Source organism: Pieris napi, chromosome 1 (genome assembly GCF_905475465.1).
Source record: "Pieris napi chromosome 1, ilPieNapi1.2, whole genome shotgun sequence".
NCBI classification, from domain to species: domain Eukaryota; kingdom Metazoa; phylum Arthropoda; class Insecta; order Lepidoptera; family Pieridae; genus Pieris; species Pieris napi.
In genome coordinates, this window is record NC_062234.1 from 11,112,585 (window position 1) to 11,126,162 (window position 13,578).

The 13,578-nt window shown below is 33.7% G+C and overlaps 1 protein-coding gene and 1 long non-coding RNA gene across 3 annotated transcripts in view; one reads left to right on the top strand and one right to left on the bottom strand.

Moving 5' to 3' along the window:
* The window catches only part of LOC125060347, a 39,311-nt gene that overhangs the window by 12,352 nt on the left and 13,381 nt on the right, over positions 1-13,578 (bottom strand). For both annotated transcript variants that reach the window (XM_047665336.1, XM_047665257.1), the window contains 32 exons: positions 13,547-13,565; positions 13,455-13,481; positions 13,219-13,330; positions 12,314-12,438; positions 11,900-11,950; positions 11,719-11,830; positions 9,846-9,970; positions 9,729-9,779; positions 9,546-9,657; positions 9,278-9,402; positions 9,159-9,209; positions 8,982-9,084; positions 8,789-8,913; positions 8,669-8,719; positions 8,472-8,592; positions 7,987-8,111; positions 7,816-7,866; positions 7,436-7,538; positions 7,242-7,366; positions 7,127-7,174; positions 6,321-6,429; positions 6,135-6,253; positions 5,100-5,150; positions 4,932-5,034; positions 4,623-4,744; positions 4,194-4,244; positions 2,485-2,524; positions 2,017-2,171; positions 1,817-1,831; positions 1,179-1,296; positions 528-670; positions 398-448 (listed from right to left, as the gene is read on the bottom strand). In XM_047665336.1, the coding sequence (XP_047521292.1) occupies positions 398-448; positions 528-670; positions 1,179-1,296; positions 1,817-1,831; positions 2,017-2,171; positions 2,485-2,524; positions 4,194-4,244; positions 4,623-4,744; positions 4,932-5,034; positions 5,100-5,150; positions 6,135-6,253; positions 6,321-6,429; positions 7,127-7,174; positions 7,242-7,366; positions 7,436-7,538; positions 7,816-7,866; positions 7,987-8,111; positions 8,472-8,592; positions 8,669-8,719; positions 8,789-8,913; positions 8,982-9,084; positions 9,159-9,209; positions 9,278-9,402; positions 9,546-9,657; positions 9,729-9,779; positions 9,846-9,970; positions 11,719-11,830; positions 11,900-11,950; positions 12,314-12,438; positions 13,219-13,330; positions 13,455-13,481; positions 13,547-13,565 (2,839 nt within the window). The remainder of the gene's footprint in view (positions 1-397; positions 449-527; positions 671-1,178; positions 1,297-1,816; positions 1,832-2,016; positions 2,172-2,484; positions 2,525-4,193; positions 4,245-4,622; positions 4,745-4,931; positions 5,035-5,099; positions 5,151-6,134; positions 6,254-6,320; positions 6,430-7,126; positions 7,175-7,241; positions 7,367-7,435; positions 7,539-7,815; positions 7,867-7,986; positions 8,112-8,471; positions 8,593-8,668; positions 8,720-8,788; positions 8,914-8,981; positions 9,085-9,158; positions 9,210-9,277; positions 9,403-9,545; positions 9,658-9,728; positions 9,780-9,845; positions 9,971-11,718; positions 11,831-11,899; positions 11,951-12,313; positions 12,439-13,218; positions 13,331-13,454; positions 13,482-13,546; positions 13,566-13,578) is intronic.
* On the top strand, positions 10,315-11,370 carry LOC125060704. The gene is made up of 2 exons (XR_007118912.1): positions 10,315-10,426; positions 10,507-11,370. It is a non-coding gene; the product is annotated as an uncharacterized LOC125060704 (long non-coding RNA).

The window sequence follows — 13,578 nt, forward strand, 5'->3', positions numbered from 1 at the left end:
GCATAGTGAGTCTCACATAAAATCCGCAGTAAGCAGTTGCGCCGTAGGAGCGTATGCGCAACGACAGTATGACTTAAAGCTATCCGATATGGTAAGGTATGCGATAAAGCAACATTCTGTTGTTTATTGTATTGTTCTAAAGTATATAAAATAAAAATGTACAGCAATGTACGAAAACTTCAAATCGGTCCAAGTCTCGTGATATGACAAATTTAAACTTGACTGACTCCCCTTGCCGCTAAATAAATGCCCTATTACTAAATACTTACATAAATATTTATTTTATATTTATACCCCCGTCTACTGAGTCTAAGCAAAATTGTTTTCATAATCTCACAGAAACGAGAACCACTAGGATTGACGGCGTTATAAAATTAGTATAGCTCCTAAAACTTACTTTTAGTTACAAAATACTCTGACAAGATCCTTGAGGACTCGATGATGACATCTGAAATTTTATTGAATAAATTTGAATAAATCATTTGTAAGTCAAATATTATTGATTATCTAAAGCACATTTGCTTTACCTTGCATGGTATCATACATATCTACTGGTGTGCTCTTGGCAACGAGGCCGCTGAGTTTCCTCTCAAACTTTTTGTGAAGGCGCGCTGTGTCACCCGATTCCTTTACAGCCTTATCAACCTTCATTGGGGGCTTCATTGACAACCTAAGAATAATATTAAAACATCTACCTTACACTACATATTTCAATTTTGGATACCAAAACTGTCAAAGGTAATCTAAATGTGGGCTAAACTTAAAATTTACATTGGCGCGTCTGTTATTAAGTGCCGAATAACAAACGAAAATAGAAAGGACTTTTTGACAAGGTAATAAACGTTGTGTAATGGCGCTTCTAAACGGGCCATGTTTTGCTGCAATTGATGGCTGCAACACTGTGGCCGGCAACATTGCAAACAATAGCAGCCACACTATGCAATATTGCAGTAATGTCCCGGCCATATAGTCAAAAATGTTTTGCATAGACACTTATGGCCGATGTTGCCCCGATGGGTTGCCGGACGATCGCTAGGCTATCGAATTCAACTGCAATATTGCACAGCCAGTTCTATTGTTGTTTCAGTCACTCTCTTTGTTATGGCACAGTGTATCCTTTTAGAAGCCCGTTTAGAAGCCCCATTAGAATGCTTAACGAGGAACTGTTAAACACTAACCAGTCCGACGCTAGAGAGTGCGTAAGCTCTGTGTGTGGTTGCTTGTACATTGTCTCACCGCCACGGGCTCGCAGCTGACCGTGTAATATATTCATTGCCTCATCGCGCTCCCTATCATCTATTTCAAAGATAAATAAGATCTTAAACTAGTAAATTATAACAAAACGGATACTTATTTATTTCATTATAAGTAATCTTACAGCTAACATACATATTACAAAACAAAACACTTAGACGATACAGAAAGCCAAAACAGATTACATAGATAAATAATTTGTAAGAAACAGAAAACAAACAAGTACATTAATAGACAAAACTATATAAAGAAAACTGAAATTTAACATTTAAAACAACAAATAATACTCAATATTTCAAATCACTGCTTAAACAAAATCAGAGTCTTTCCGCCTCTTCAAATACTTTCTCACATCTTTGGTGAGGTGGAAAATATAAATATACTTATAATTAATGTCATAGTTAGATAAAACCCGAAACATTGAAAAATTATGCAGGTAATTCGAGTTCGTACGTACGTATAATGAGGAGGAATTTTAAGAGAAATTAACAACAGCAAATAGTAATAGCAAATCATGATATAATACTCTGCTTTTAAATGCTATACATCGAAAATTACATACCTCCGCTAGTTAAACCTAAAACAGAAATATAATGCATTATAAACTTAAAAATTACTTATCAATTTTTTAAATATATAAGAAAACAAACACGTCACACTATTCGAAAGCCAAGTTGAAATTATATCATGTAGTATTGAATTATTGTACCAGAAGGATTTTTAAGTGCTACTTAAAAAAGTTATTATTATAGGGTAAATTACCTTGTTCCCTCCTCCGCGCTGCCTGCAAACGTCGAAGTCTTGCTGCTTCTTCAGCATCCAAGGCCGTTGCTGATGCTGTTGCAGTAGGTGCGGAAGGCGTACCCTGCGATGCGGTGGCTGCAGATTTAGCTCTAGCCGCTTCACGCCTGCTTAAACTGTTTGATAATAAAATATATTTTCAAAGTATAAGATAAACCTACATCGAATAAAACGTTTCATATATCCATTATCTCTCACGCATATTAAAATATTTAATGTCTTTTTACCACCACCACCTTTGTACCACGGAAGAGTATCTGGACACTCACTAGCCATAAAATTAGCTATTATGCAATTTTCTTCTTAAAATAAAGTATTAGGTATTAAATAACAAAGTCGTGTCACCCAATTAGAAAACAACAAGATTGCGGGCATACAAAGTAAAATTATAAAAACAATAATATTAAAAGAACAGATTTAATTACCTACCTCCCATCTAATTCCGCGAGAGCTTTCGGATCCAGACCACCTGTTAATAATAAAAATTCAATTTGTATTTTATTACGACACCTAATACATTATGGTAGGGGAGCCCAAGAGGGGATTCGGGATTTACTAAAGCGCGGCAGATTAATATATAGGGGGATACCTTGTACCCGGTTAAGTACCTCCACAAAATATGAGGCCCATATATAAGGCCGCCCGTGAAGGAGACAGGATCAGATTAGTAAAAAAAAATTGACCATCAGAAATTCCCGAGCGCGTCAGATTAAGGTAGGGTGAGTTAATTACATCCTAAAAAGTGTATATTCCACTAATCTGACAATTTGAGAGTGACGGAAAAAAGGGGAGGGCAACAAAGTTGTAAAAAAAAAAACGTCATCTCGACATTCTCGAGCGTAGCTAATTTTTTTTTTATTTTGAAGGAAATAATTCAAGAATAATGAAAAATATATAATCTGACGATTTCCGCAAGCCGAAATAACAAAACTTCGTCGATAAAGTTAAATGCGTGCAGCTGCGTGATGCCTACATTTCCTTAAACCGATCGGAATCTACTAAACGGCGTTCTAAATATTTCCCTCAAAATTACATTTCCTGTGAATTTGAACCGATTCCGACCGATAGATTTTGAGAAATTTTGAAAAATCTTAAAAAAATAAGAAATATTTTTTTTAAAGTGGTATCTTTATCGATCAACTTCAAAAACTAATCCGCCTTTGAGCTTAAAAAACCACGTCGATCGCCACCAAGCTGGTCAAAAGCGGTTGATTAGTTCGAGAGATATCGTGAACGAAAGAAACCCGAAAAAGTGTTTTTTCGGGATTACTCCGAAATTTGTGGTTCGATCAATTAAAATTGCAAAATTACTTATGATGATGATAAAATTGCGTCGAATGCCGCCAACCGCGTGAAAATTGCTTGATCCAATCAAAAGTTATTGCGGTTTGAAAATTCCAAAAATAGTGTTCTATGAAACTTCTATCAGACTTTCGAGCTGGGAGAGCTCAAATGCATAGAAATGTTATTTCTTTGAACTCAGCGATCAATTTTAAACGCCCAGGAATGGAATTAGCGGGAAGTTGCAGGGATGGCCCTTTAGGTGAACCGTTTTTCTAAAAAAAAATTGTCAGATCAGGCGAATCCCTCTAGATAATCGTCAGATTATGAGACAGTACGTTTAGAACATAAAGATGAACCACATATATCTTAATCTGACGCGCTTGAGTATTTCAAAATTGCGTTTTTTTTTTTGCAAATTATGAAAATGGCCGTGGGTTTGCGTCCCATCGAAATCGTCAGATTAGTGAATGAGAGCTTTTTTTTGGTGCACTTAACACTCCCTTAGAAAATCTGACGCGCTCGATAATTTTTATTTTTTTTTCATTTTCAACCCTTAAATACAACCACCCGCATCATGCAAACGATCAGATTAACATACGTACATTATTAAAAATACGTAGGGCATTGATGCTATCAATATCTGACGCGCTCGAGGATGTCCATGCAACAGTTTTTTTTTACATATTTAACAATCTATAGCCGCTTCCCCCACCGATGAAAAGGTATATATCATATAACATTTTTTTCTTCTTATTATCTAAGCTTTGCATCCCAATAGGTCTCTACGACGCTCGAGTAAATCCCCATTTAGCATCGTGGGCTCCCCTACCATTAGTAACAAAATTTTAACTTACATTCCTTAGTGGCTACGCCAGCCACGTAATTTATGGCAATATCCGATGTCTCTAAAACAAATGTCAAAAATTTATCTTCATGTGAGTAAACGTGTGTATTCATAAACACAATGGATTTTGCTGTCTACGTGCGCAGATAAAATTAGTTTTTTTAGGATAACAGGCATATTATTAGTCTTAGATTAAGGATCTTAGGGTCAAAACCAATAATTATAGAAAAATATCAATAATTCAGACGCATCGGAGTTAATCGGAGAAATACCAATTTTTAACATTTATGTTATTATTAATATATGCAAATATAAACATCATATTTATATATTAAATGTATTATTTATTATGTTATGACTCAAATATATATCTCATCTTACATATATAACTTCATTATAAGGTTATAGGCCCTCATAGAATATCTCTATATTTTTTTACCTTTAGCGAACGGTTTCGCAGTCTCAGGAAACTGCAGGGGTAAAGCTTGCATTTTGGAAGAAACTTTGTCAGCAACCACGGGCGCTGGCTTCTGCCCACCAAAATGCGATGCATCCGAGAGCCTAACAAAAATAGATTTTGTCAAGAATAATATAACATCTATATGATTAATGTTAGTACGAAGCAAAGTATTCTTGTCAATCCTGCCTCATTTTATTTGGCGTTTTGTAAAAGATAACTTAAAAATAAAATAAATTCAATCTGGTATTTATCAAATACAATAATGATAATATTTCTAGTATGACATACATATCAGCAACTTGTTCGTGGTTTTTGGAGAATTTTCCCAATGTTAAAAAGTCTTTATCTCTTTCTTTCTTCAAACCATCGTGTATCACTTGCATTGCTTCCCCTAAAATATAGGCTTCGTATTATTTCTATTGCCTTTAAGATATATTACATATTTCTTTTACGTACCTCGTCCCTTGATAATGTCTGCTAAATATGCAGCTCCTTCTTTGGCGGGCTCTACAAATATTTTACAAAAAATAAGTCTTGATAATATTGTCTTTTGAAAACAAAAAAGACCTACGTTTATAGTATTGTCTTTGATTAACATAACTCATAACATTAAAAGAAAAACGCTTTTTACCGGATTATTTACGGGATCCAATAATATCCAAATTAAAATCTCAAAAAGAAAAACAATCCGCGAAAATAGAGGACACCGTGAGCCATTTTTGCCAAAACCCTCCATCTTTTAGTCGATACCAACTCCGGGGAAATAAATACAGATAATGCAACTTTCTCTGCAGCTGTGATACTTTTTGACATTCAACATCTTTTGTCTTCAGTCACCGTGACCACGCACGCTGTAAAGCACGCGAAACGTCGGATAAATTTAAAATTATGTCAAATAGTTGTAAATTTATAATAATACATAACTTTAATCCGGTAAAAAGCGTTTTTCTTTTGACCTACGTTTAATTAATAATTTTCGCTTATAGGCAAATCATGTCTGTGTACACAATTAAGTTGTTTTGTTTTTGTTTGTTTAAAGACAATTCACGCCAATTGACCCAATTCCCATGCTAAGCTGGTGAAGCTTGTGTTATGGGTACTAGGCAACGGATATACTAAATGATTAGTTTATATTTGCTTATAAATGCAACTAATTATTGTAAGTGTCTGCCTCGTCTAACACACTATATTGTATCCTATATTACTAGGTCAGCGATCATTTAAAGACCCAACTTACCGTTGCTTACGGCAAGAACAGACGTTAGTTTGCAGAAAAACTCTTGTTTCTAGACTTTTGTTTAAGAGACTAACTCTATATCTCTGAAGATATAATATATCTAAATATTGCAAAGTACATCGCCAAAATTATTGTTTTGATTGGCATAAACTATCCAGACCCATTAATACTTAGGAATTGCTTAAGGCAAGTCAAACTAATAATAATAAAAATTCTGTTAAAAGGAACCATAAATAAAAAGGTGATCATAAAACCTTTTAAAATATCTTGTATCTTCTTGTCATCCGGTATGACTGCTTTAATTTTTTGCAGAATATCATCTTTTGCGGCTACGTCGCGAGCTGTGGTTACACCCACAGGTGCATTAAGTATTCTGTAAGGTAATTAATGTTATATAATAATTATAGTGTTTGCCTGATTTAACTATTCTCTTTACTCACTCTTGACCACCTTCCGTATATGTCATTTTGTATATACTTTCTTCTCTTAATATTTCGTCACCTTTTCGAGCCATTAAATCGGCTAATACTTGGCGTTTCTCCTTGTCATCTATAAAATAATTTATTTATTAGCACTTTGTTATATTTTATACATATAAAAAAACAGGATACATATATTATTAGGCAACGGGCGGCCTTAAAAACGTAAAGGCTAATCTTAGGCTCAATGAGTTACGATAAATATAATATATGTTGTCATAGATCAAACAATGATAAGTACATTCATTCATATATCGAGTGTTTCATATATTAATAGTGCCTTCAATATTTCTTAATAATTTAATTGCTTGTCCTGTAAAGTAATGAAATTGAATTTGTCATATTCTGATGGCTTAGATATATATGTAGCTAATTACGAGACTGAAGATAAATGTTCAGAAGATTTTTAAATAAAGTTAAACGCTGAGCGCGTCTAATTTCAATTTCTTTAAGTAAAGTATATAATATATGTCACCGTAAAATTGTAAATACCGTTAGATTGTAATCTATCTCGCGAGATTATAAACTGTGGAAAGACAAAAAAACGAAACGAAAGACGTACTGTTTACATTTATTTAGGTAAGGAGTTCCAAAGCAGGATACTTTGCACAGTAAAGGAGGATATCAGTGTGTGTTAGTGATAAAATTCAGTTATAAGTAGGGGTTTCAAGAATTACATTGTCAAGGGACCGCAAATCAAAACTAACTTTATCGTGAAAAAAATAATTTTAACACTTTTATGATATGGTATCGTCAGGAAAACTTACTTTCAGGAAGAGGTGATGCGAGAAACTTTGATGCGTTGTCTATAATACCTAGAAAAAAAATCAATTTTGTAATAATTTTGTAATGTATGTTGTCACTTCATAGTAGGTAAGTTACCTGGCATGACTTTTGCGTACTCATGATTCGGTTTCGCTTCAACCAATCCATTGAACTTTTCTTTTAGAGACTCGTATGTCCCTTTGTCAACCTTGTCAGTCGCCAAACTTTTGCTAAGTTCGATTCTGGAGATCAAAAAAAAAATTTTCAATACTAGTAACATTTTCAAATTGAGATACAGGTCTATACCCTACCTTCTAGCGCCATCATTATAAGATTGCTGGTATCCTTGGATGAGCCCCATAGGAGATTCTCCTTGATCTTTCATCAAATTGACTAAATGTTGAAGTGCTTCTCCTAAATACATAAATTTTTTGTTATAAATTTATGAATAAAATAAATTTATAACGCACTATAAAAAAGTAAATTAATTTTCTGTGACCGAAAATAAGACAGGCGAGAAAAGTTTCAGCTCTACGCTACTGCACTTGTGCCAGGTCAATTCAATTCCAAATAAAATCAATGTCAGAGAAATGGTACTTTTACTGTTTGTTTTTCTCTTAAATGCTATATTTACATTTATAGAAAATATTATAAATAATTGTTATACATAATACTAATAACAATACGGTACCTTTCTCCATCCCAACTTTTGCCAAATGTTTTGCAGCGTCTTCCATTGTGGCTGAGAAAAAGAAATACAAAAGTAAAATAAAACTCACTTAATCAACATACTTATTTGACAAGTCTTTTGAACTCATAGAAACAATAATAAATAATTTGCAATAATAATAAAAAAACAAACCACTTATTTCATTAGCCATGGTAGGGGATAGTTGAGGGGGTACTCCTTTTTCCATTTCTGCTACAATTTCGTACTGGAGATTTTCAGCTTTTGGATCGGATTCCAATGGTCCTGAGTACTTTAACCTATAGGTAGCGTTCGAATTAAATAAAAATATTGTAAATAATAACTGCCTTCGTTAGTAATTGCAGTCCCAAAATATTTCTCAAGACGATTCAGCTATGGCGATAATAAATAAAAAATTCAGATTGATGTATTATCAAAATAAACAATCAGCCATATGAAAATAGGCATGCAAATTTCATATTAAACATCATAATGTCACAGTTAAGATATGTATAATTGTTGTCAAAACCTATGGTCTATATACTCTCCCACATGATGTATGTAGTATGTATTTAGATGGATAAAAGAGTAAGATAACGCAGGAAATACACAAGTTTTGCGTAGAGACAATTCCGATGGCTTTACGTCCATGTACTTACACATCAGCACCATCTGCATAAGTTTGTCCAAACGCCTTGTATTTAAAAAGTGGTTTAGATCCCAAGGATTTTTTTATAGCTGCTAGAAAATTGAGAGGGTAGCGCTCGCCGGCAACACCACCTACGATCAGTTGACTATTAGTATCTAAATATTTTTTAATCTAATTGTTATTCATCTATAGACAATTATTACTTACTACGCAAGGCGCTCGGTTGTGATAGAAACTTCGCCGCGTCTTGTACTACGGCTGTAAATTAATTTCAATATAAATATGAATTATACTCAATGAATACATTGGCTTTTGGATAAAGCTTACCTTTCATTGCTATCTTTAAATCAGGCGGCGTCACTTTTTCCATATCTTTACTCAAGTGTTCCTTTGCTTCATCTGCAATATCTTTGATAGGCATATACGGCATAATAAGAGGTGACGTTTCTATTCTAGGGTAAAAAAAATGGATACAGTAATAATCATTTTATATGAAATAATAAATAAGACTTCGACTTACTCTTTCGCTCCAATATCGTAAGTCATAAGATAGTTATTTCTTTTCGCTACCTCATTTTTCGGATTATTCTTCATCATTTGAAGAAGAGCTTGTTTTGCTTTGTCTGGTAAAAAATAGTTTATCTGTTGAATTTGAATATCACTTTTTGTTCATAAATGTTATATCCTGCGATCGTACCTCTGTCTCTGATGAACGCAGATAAATAGTTTGCACAGCGTTCAATGACCTCTAAAAGAAAGAACACATTATGTGATTGTTACGCAATTTGGTGCCGAACCTTTGAATATCCAACCAACCGTTCATATCTTTTTTTAAGTTTTTTGGAGTAACAGTATCAACTGCTTTATGCAAAGGTTCCAAAAATACGGGAGCCGTAGTCGGATCAGGCGCGCTACTTGTCAACCCTGGCGCAGACTTTAATCTGAAACATATAGAATATTTCGCAAAATCAACAGCCCAAATTAAAGTGATACATTCAACTGAGATTAAATATCTATATCCGTAAAAGATTCCGAATTCGAAAGTAGTGAACATATATAGAGTTAGATAAAAATTATTATTTACGTGTAAGCTGCAACAAATCTAGTGGGTAGTACAGAATACTGCGGCGTGAACGGCTCCTGTCCATTTTTCTCTAATTCTTTAATAAGAAGATCAAACGCTGGTCCTCGCTCAACTAAAATTACGGTTAATAGATTATCATTATAAATCAATATTATGTACATTAAAACAACTAGAAACACCTACTTTCATCAACAGCACACTGTGAGAGATATTTCGAACATATGTCCAGAGTTTCTGCAACAAAAAAGTTTTTTTAATGTAATTTCAGAAAGCTTACACCAAATTGACTTAGCCATATACCTTTCATATCTTCCTTTAACTCAGCTGGAGTCTGTCCTTCAACTAGCTTGGAAAGAGCGGAATGAATTTCTTGAGATAAATTCGGATCATCGTGGTCGTTTTCTAGACCCTTTGCGTCTTCTAATCTGAAAACTTATTCAATTGTACTAACATGATATTATACACTTATTAACGTCAATAAAAGAAATTATTCTAAATTAGCATTTGCAATTGGGTCTGGCTTTTCAATATTTTTTAATCATCACATTTTCCTTTAAAAATATGCAACCATATCAGAATCTGCTACCATTAAACCATGTTCTACGTATTGAAGCATATTGTAGCTCTAAATAAACACTATGGCTATTTGATTTCTTTGTACACATTCGGTCTTACTAATAAAAAATCACTATACATGCGTTATGACAAGGTGATAGTAATTCAGTGAATAGAGCTTGTACAGGGCATAAACTCCTCTTTGACCAATAACCGATGTGTATTGGTTGAATAACAAAACGACCCTTATTTATTGTTACCCTGGCAACCCGCCGTGTTTGATTGACGTTTGATTTAATAATTTTGATACGACTCATAATTCTAATGTAAGTTGTATTTATTTTATCAACCAAAGCAATTATATACACATTTACTCAATATACTAATAACATTTTATTATTTGCAGCTAATAGAAACTCCAAAACCTCAGACAAAGAGGACTAGAATTTTACATAAAAAGCCGCGTTCTGCAGTACAAAAGTTAGAAGAGGTTAGTATCAATGTGATAGAGAAAGGACTATTTCATTCAAAATCCCTCAACGATCATACTTAAATAATTTTTTAGGCTCAAACAGAAGCGACTCGCCGAAGCTCACGAAAGAGCTAGACAGAAGCATCTTCTAAGGCTCAAATTGTTACAGCAGCAATTAAATAAATAATTATATACTTATAAAAAAAATAAAACCCCCGTTTTAAATGAAATATAACTTTTTATTTATTTCAAGTCCTTAACTATCCACACCTATGTAAATAAAACAGCCTTAAAAATATGTTTCAATAAAAGCAGCTCTAGCAGCTTGTCTAGCCAGATTGCTTGGGGGCGTCTAGGTTGGCCTTGGTTCTTCTGGAGCATTCTCAGTGTCATCAAACGTAACATCCAGGTCTTCTTTGATATCAATAGCAATATTGTGGAGGATTGCCAGTGCTACTATATATAATTTGGCATTTTCTAATGACACTGAGAAGCCATGAAGAAGACACCTGAATCGAAAACCCTCCACCTCTAGTACTCTTTTCGACATCAGCTCGCACTCTGTCACAGATCTTCATAACATACTTCTTTGAAAAGCGGTATTTTGTTTTGAAATCGCCATGCGAAAGTAATAACGGATTGCACCGAGTTTGGTATGTTCTTTGACTTTCCTTGGAGGCGGCAAATCTTCAATCGTATGTATTAGCTGCATATCAATATTATCTAAATCTTCTATTTGATCTATAAAATCTATTTTCAACAAACACAAATATCTACTAACTTAAATCTTTCCTTGAACTAAACAGTCAAAAAATGCTGTCAAACGCGAAATCAGATGAAATTACGCAATTTTTGTCTTATACACCCGTTAAACTAGGCCTCTGCGTTGTATAAGCATTGTACAAGTCTTCATACAAACCAGACACTTGTTATAACAGCAGTATACATCAACCTTGTCAATTCAGACATTATTAGTAACATTTTTCTTATAACAGGCTTATACGATGTGCATAAATCTTTATTAGTAAGGCCGATTATGTATACGTAGTACTAGTCAAACTTTCTGCGATACATCATAGATATTAAATTCCCCGGGAGGCCAGATAGCATAATTGGAGTGGAGTTAAATATTAATAAAATAATTACTCTGTTGCTGCCTTCCCATAAGTCCTTTTCGCCTTGCCTTTCTGGTACAACTGTTGAGCTCCTTTACTTTTCATTGTTTTGACCAGCAATTTAAAAGCTGGACCTTTGTCTTCTACAACATTAAAAAACTGTTAACATTAAATTCAAAAAACATATGAAAACAAATGTTTAATTAACTTACTATTATATTCAGCAAATTGTGCTAAATAATTGGAACAAATTTCAACCATTTCTGAAAATAAAAACAAGATTTGAAAACACACATTTGAAAGATTTGATTAAATTTTGAATTGTACATATTTATTTTATTTTTATTTATTTACTTTTTTGCAAAAGCATTAAATAATAATATTAACAATCAACCGAAAAAACTAATAACATGGTTCGGACATGGTAAAGTGAAGGACGGCCTTCGCTAGTAAGCTATCTCTTCCAGGCACCCAGGGGCATTAAAGAAAACAGTAATAAAGAAGAATTATGAAGAAGTCCAAGTGTGCGAAACCTAATACCTTTATTTTATAGCTTATCAAATTACTAAAACAGAGGAAAAACGAACAACCAATGTAAAGAGACTTAAAAATTATTATGATCACACCTTTCATGAAGGGCTTGAGGTTGTCTGTTGTCTTTGGGGCCGCAGTTTCGCCAAGATCTTGCTTCAGTTTGTTGGCTATTGTAGAGTTGAAATCAGTAGCATTGAAATCGATTGCTTGCTTTAACCTATATCATGTTAAATATTAAACTGAATAATATTTGCAAAGATACCGTGCAAAAAAGCGCGGGAAACTTCGTTCATGGTAGACGTTTTTTTTCATGGTGGTGAAAATTTAATTTAATTTTACTAGTTAAAACGCAGAGGATAAGCTGGTAGTTTTAATTTCTGTATTATATGTAATCTTTATATCATATTTGTGTATAGTGTCATCGTGTAGTCGATAAGTTTTTGTAAATATTGTATGAACAAGCCCCCCGACCTGGATCGGGGGGATGATGGCCATGTTGGCCTGAATCTCCCTGTGGGATCAAACGTATCTGTTGGTTCTCAAGATGAATTTGACAAAATGGATAGGGATTGTTCGTCATCATCTCAGACAGGTGAAGGAAGTCGTAAACGAACACGTTATTTGCCTTTTTCGGCAGTGTACGAAAATTAAGAAAAAGAAAGGTAGTGGTTCTAGCGGTGATTACTGTCGTCTGTCAGTGCGAAAGCTTATGCAATGTAGAAGATGAGTCAATTTTAAACAAAAAGGTTACTTCTAAACCTATATCTCAATCCACGTCATCTCCACACTCGCAAAATAATAATAATTTACATAACACATCCTTTCAACCATCAACATCTTACATGAAAAAACGAATACAAAAAAAAGTGTGGGTACTTCTTTGGGGTAACAAGAAAAAAATCTTTCAAAACTACTCTACTTTCTACTTTTGTAGACAAACGACACTAAACACTGAAGTATAACTCCAATAATAAATTGAACTATAGTCAGCACTCACTCATCAGCACCATCTGAATAGTTGGCGGTGAACTTTCCATGTGTAAGAAGATGCGCGTCTCCTTTATCGTACATCGACTCCGTTAGAATATTAAAAGCCTCCAACATTTCTCCTGTTGATCAACATATATTTATATAAACTTAAAATTCGTTTAGAAGTCCTTCTCAAAGAATAACACGTCAGTAATCATTTTACCTTAAGATAAACAAAATATATATCATGTTGGAAAGGCTTACCAGTAAAATTAAGATAAGCAGGCAACGCTGGAAGAAAAGTTAACGTTAGCAAAGATTCAAAACATAATAAGTAAATAATAAAACATACGTACGTAGTTTTAACAGCCCACCCTGAAAAACAAAA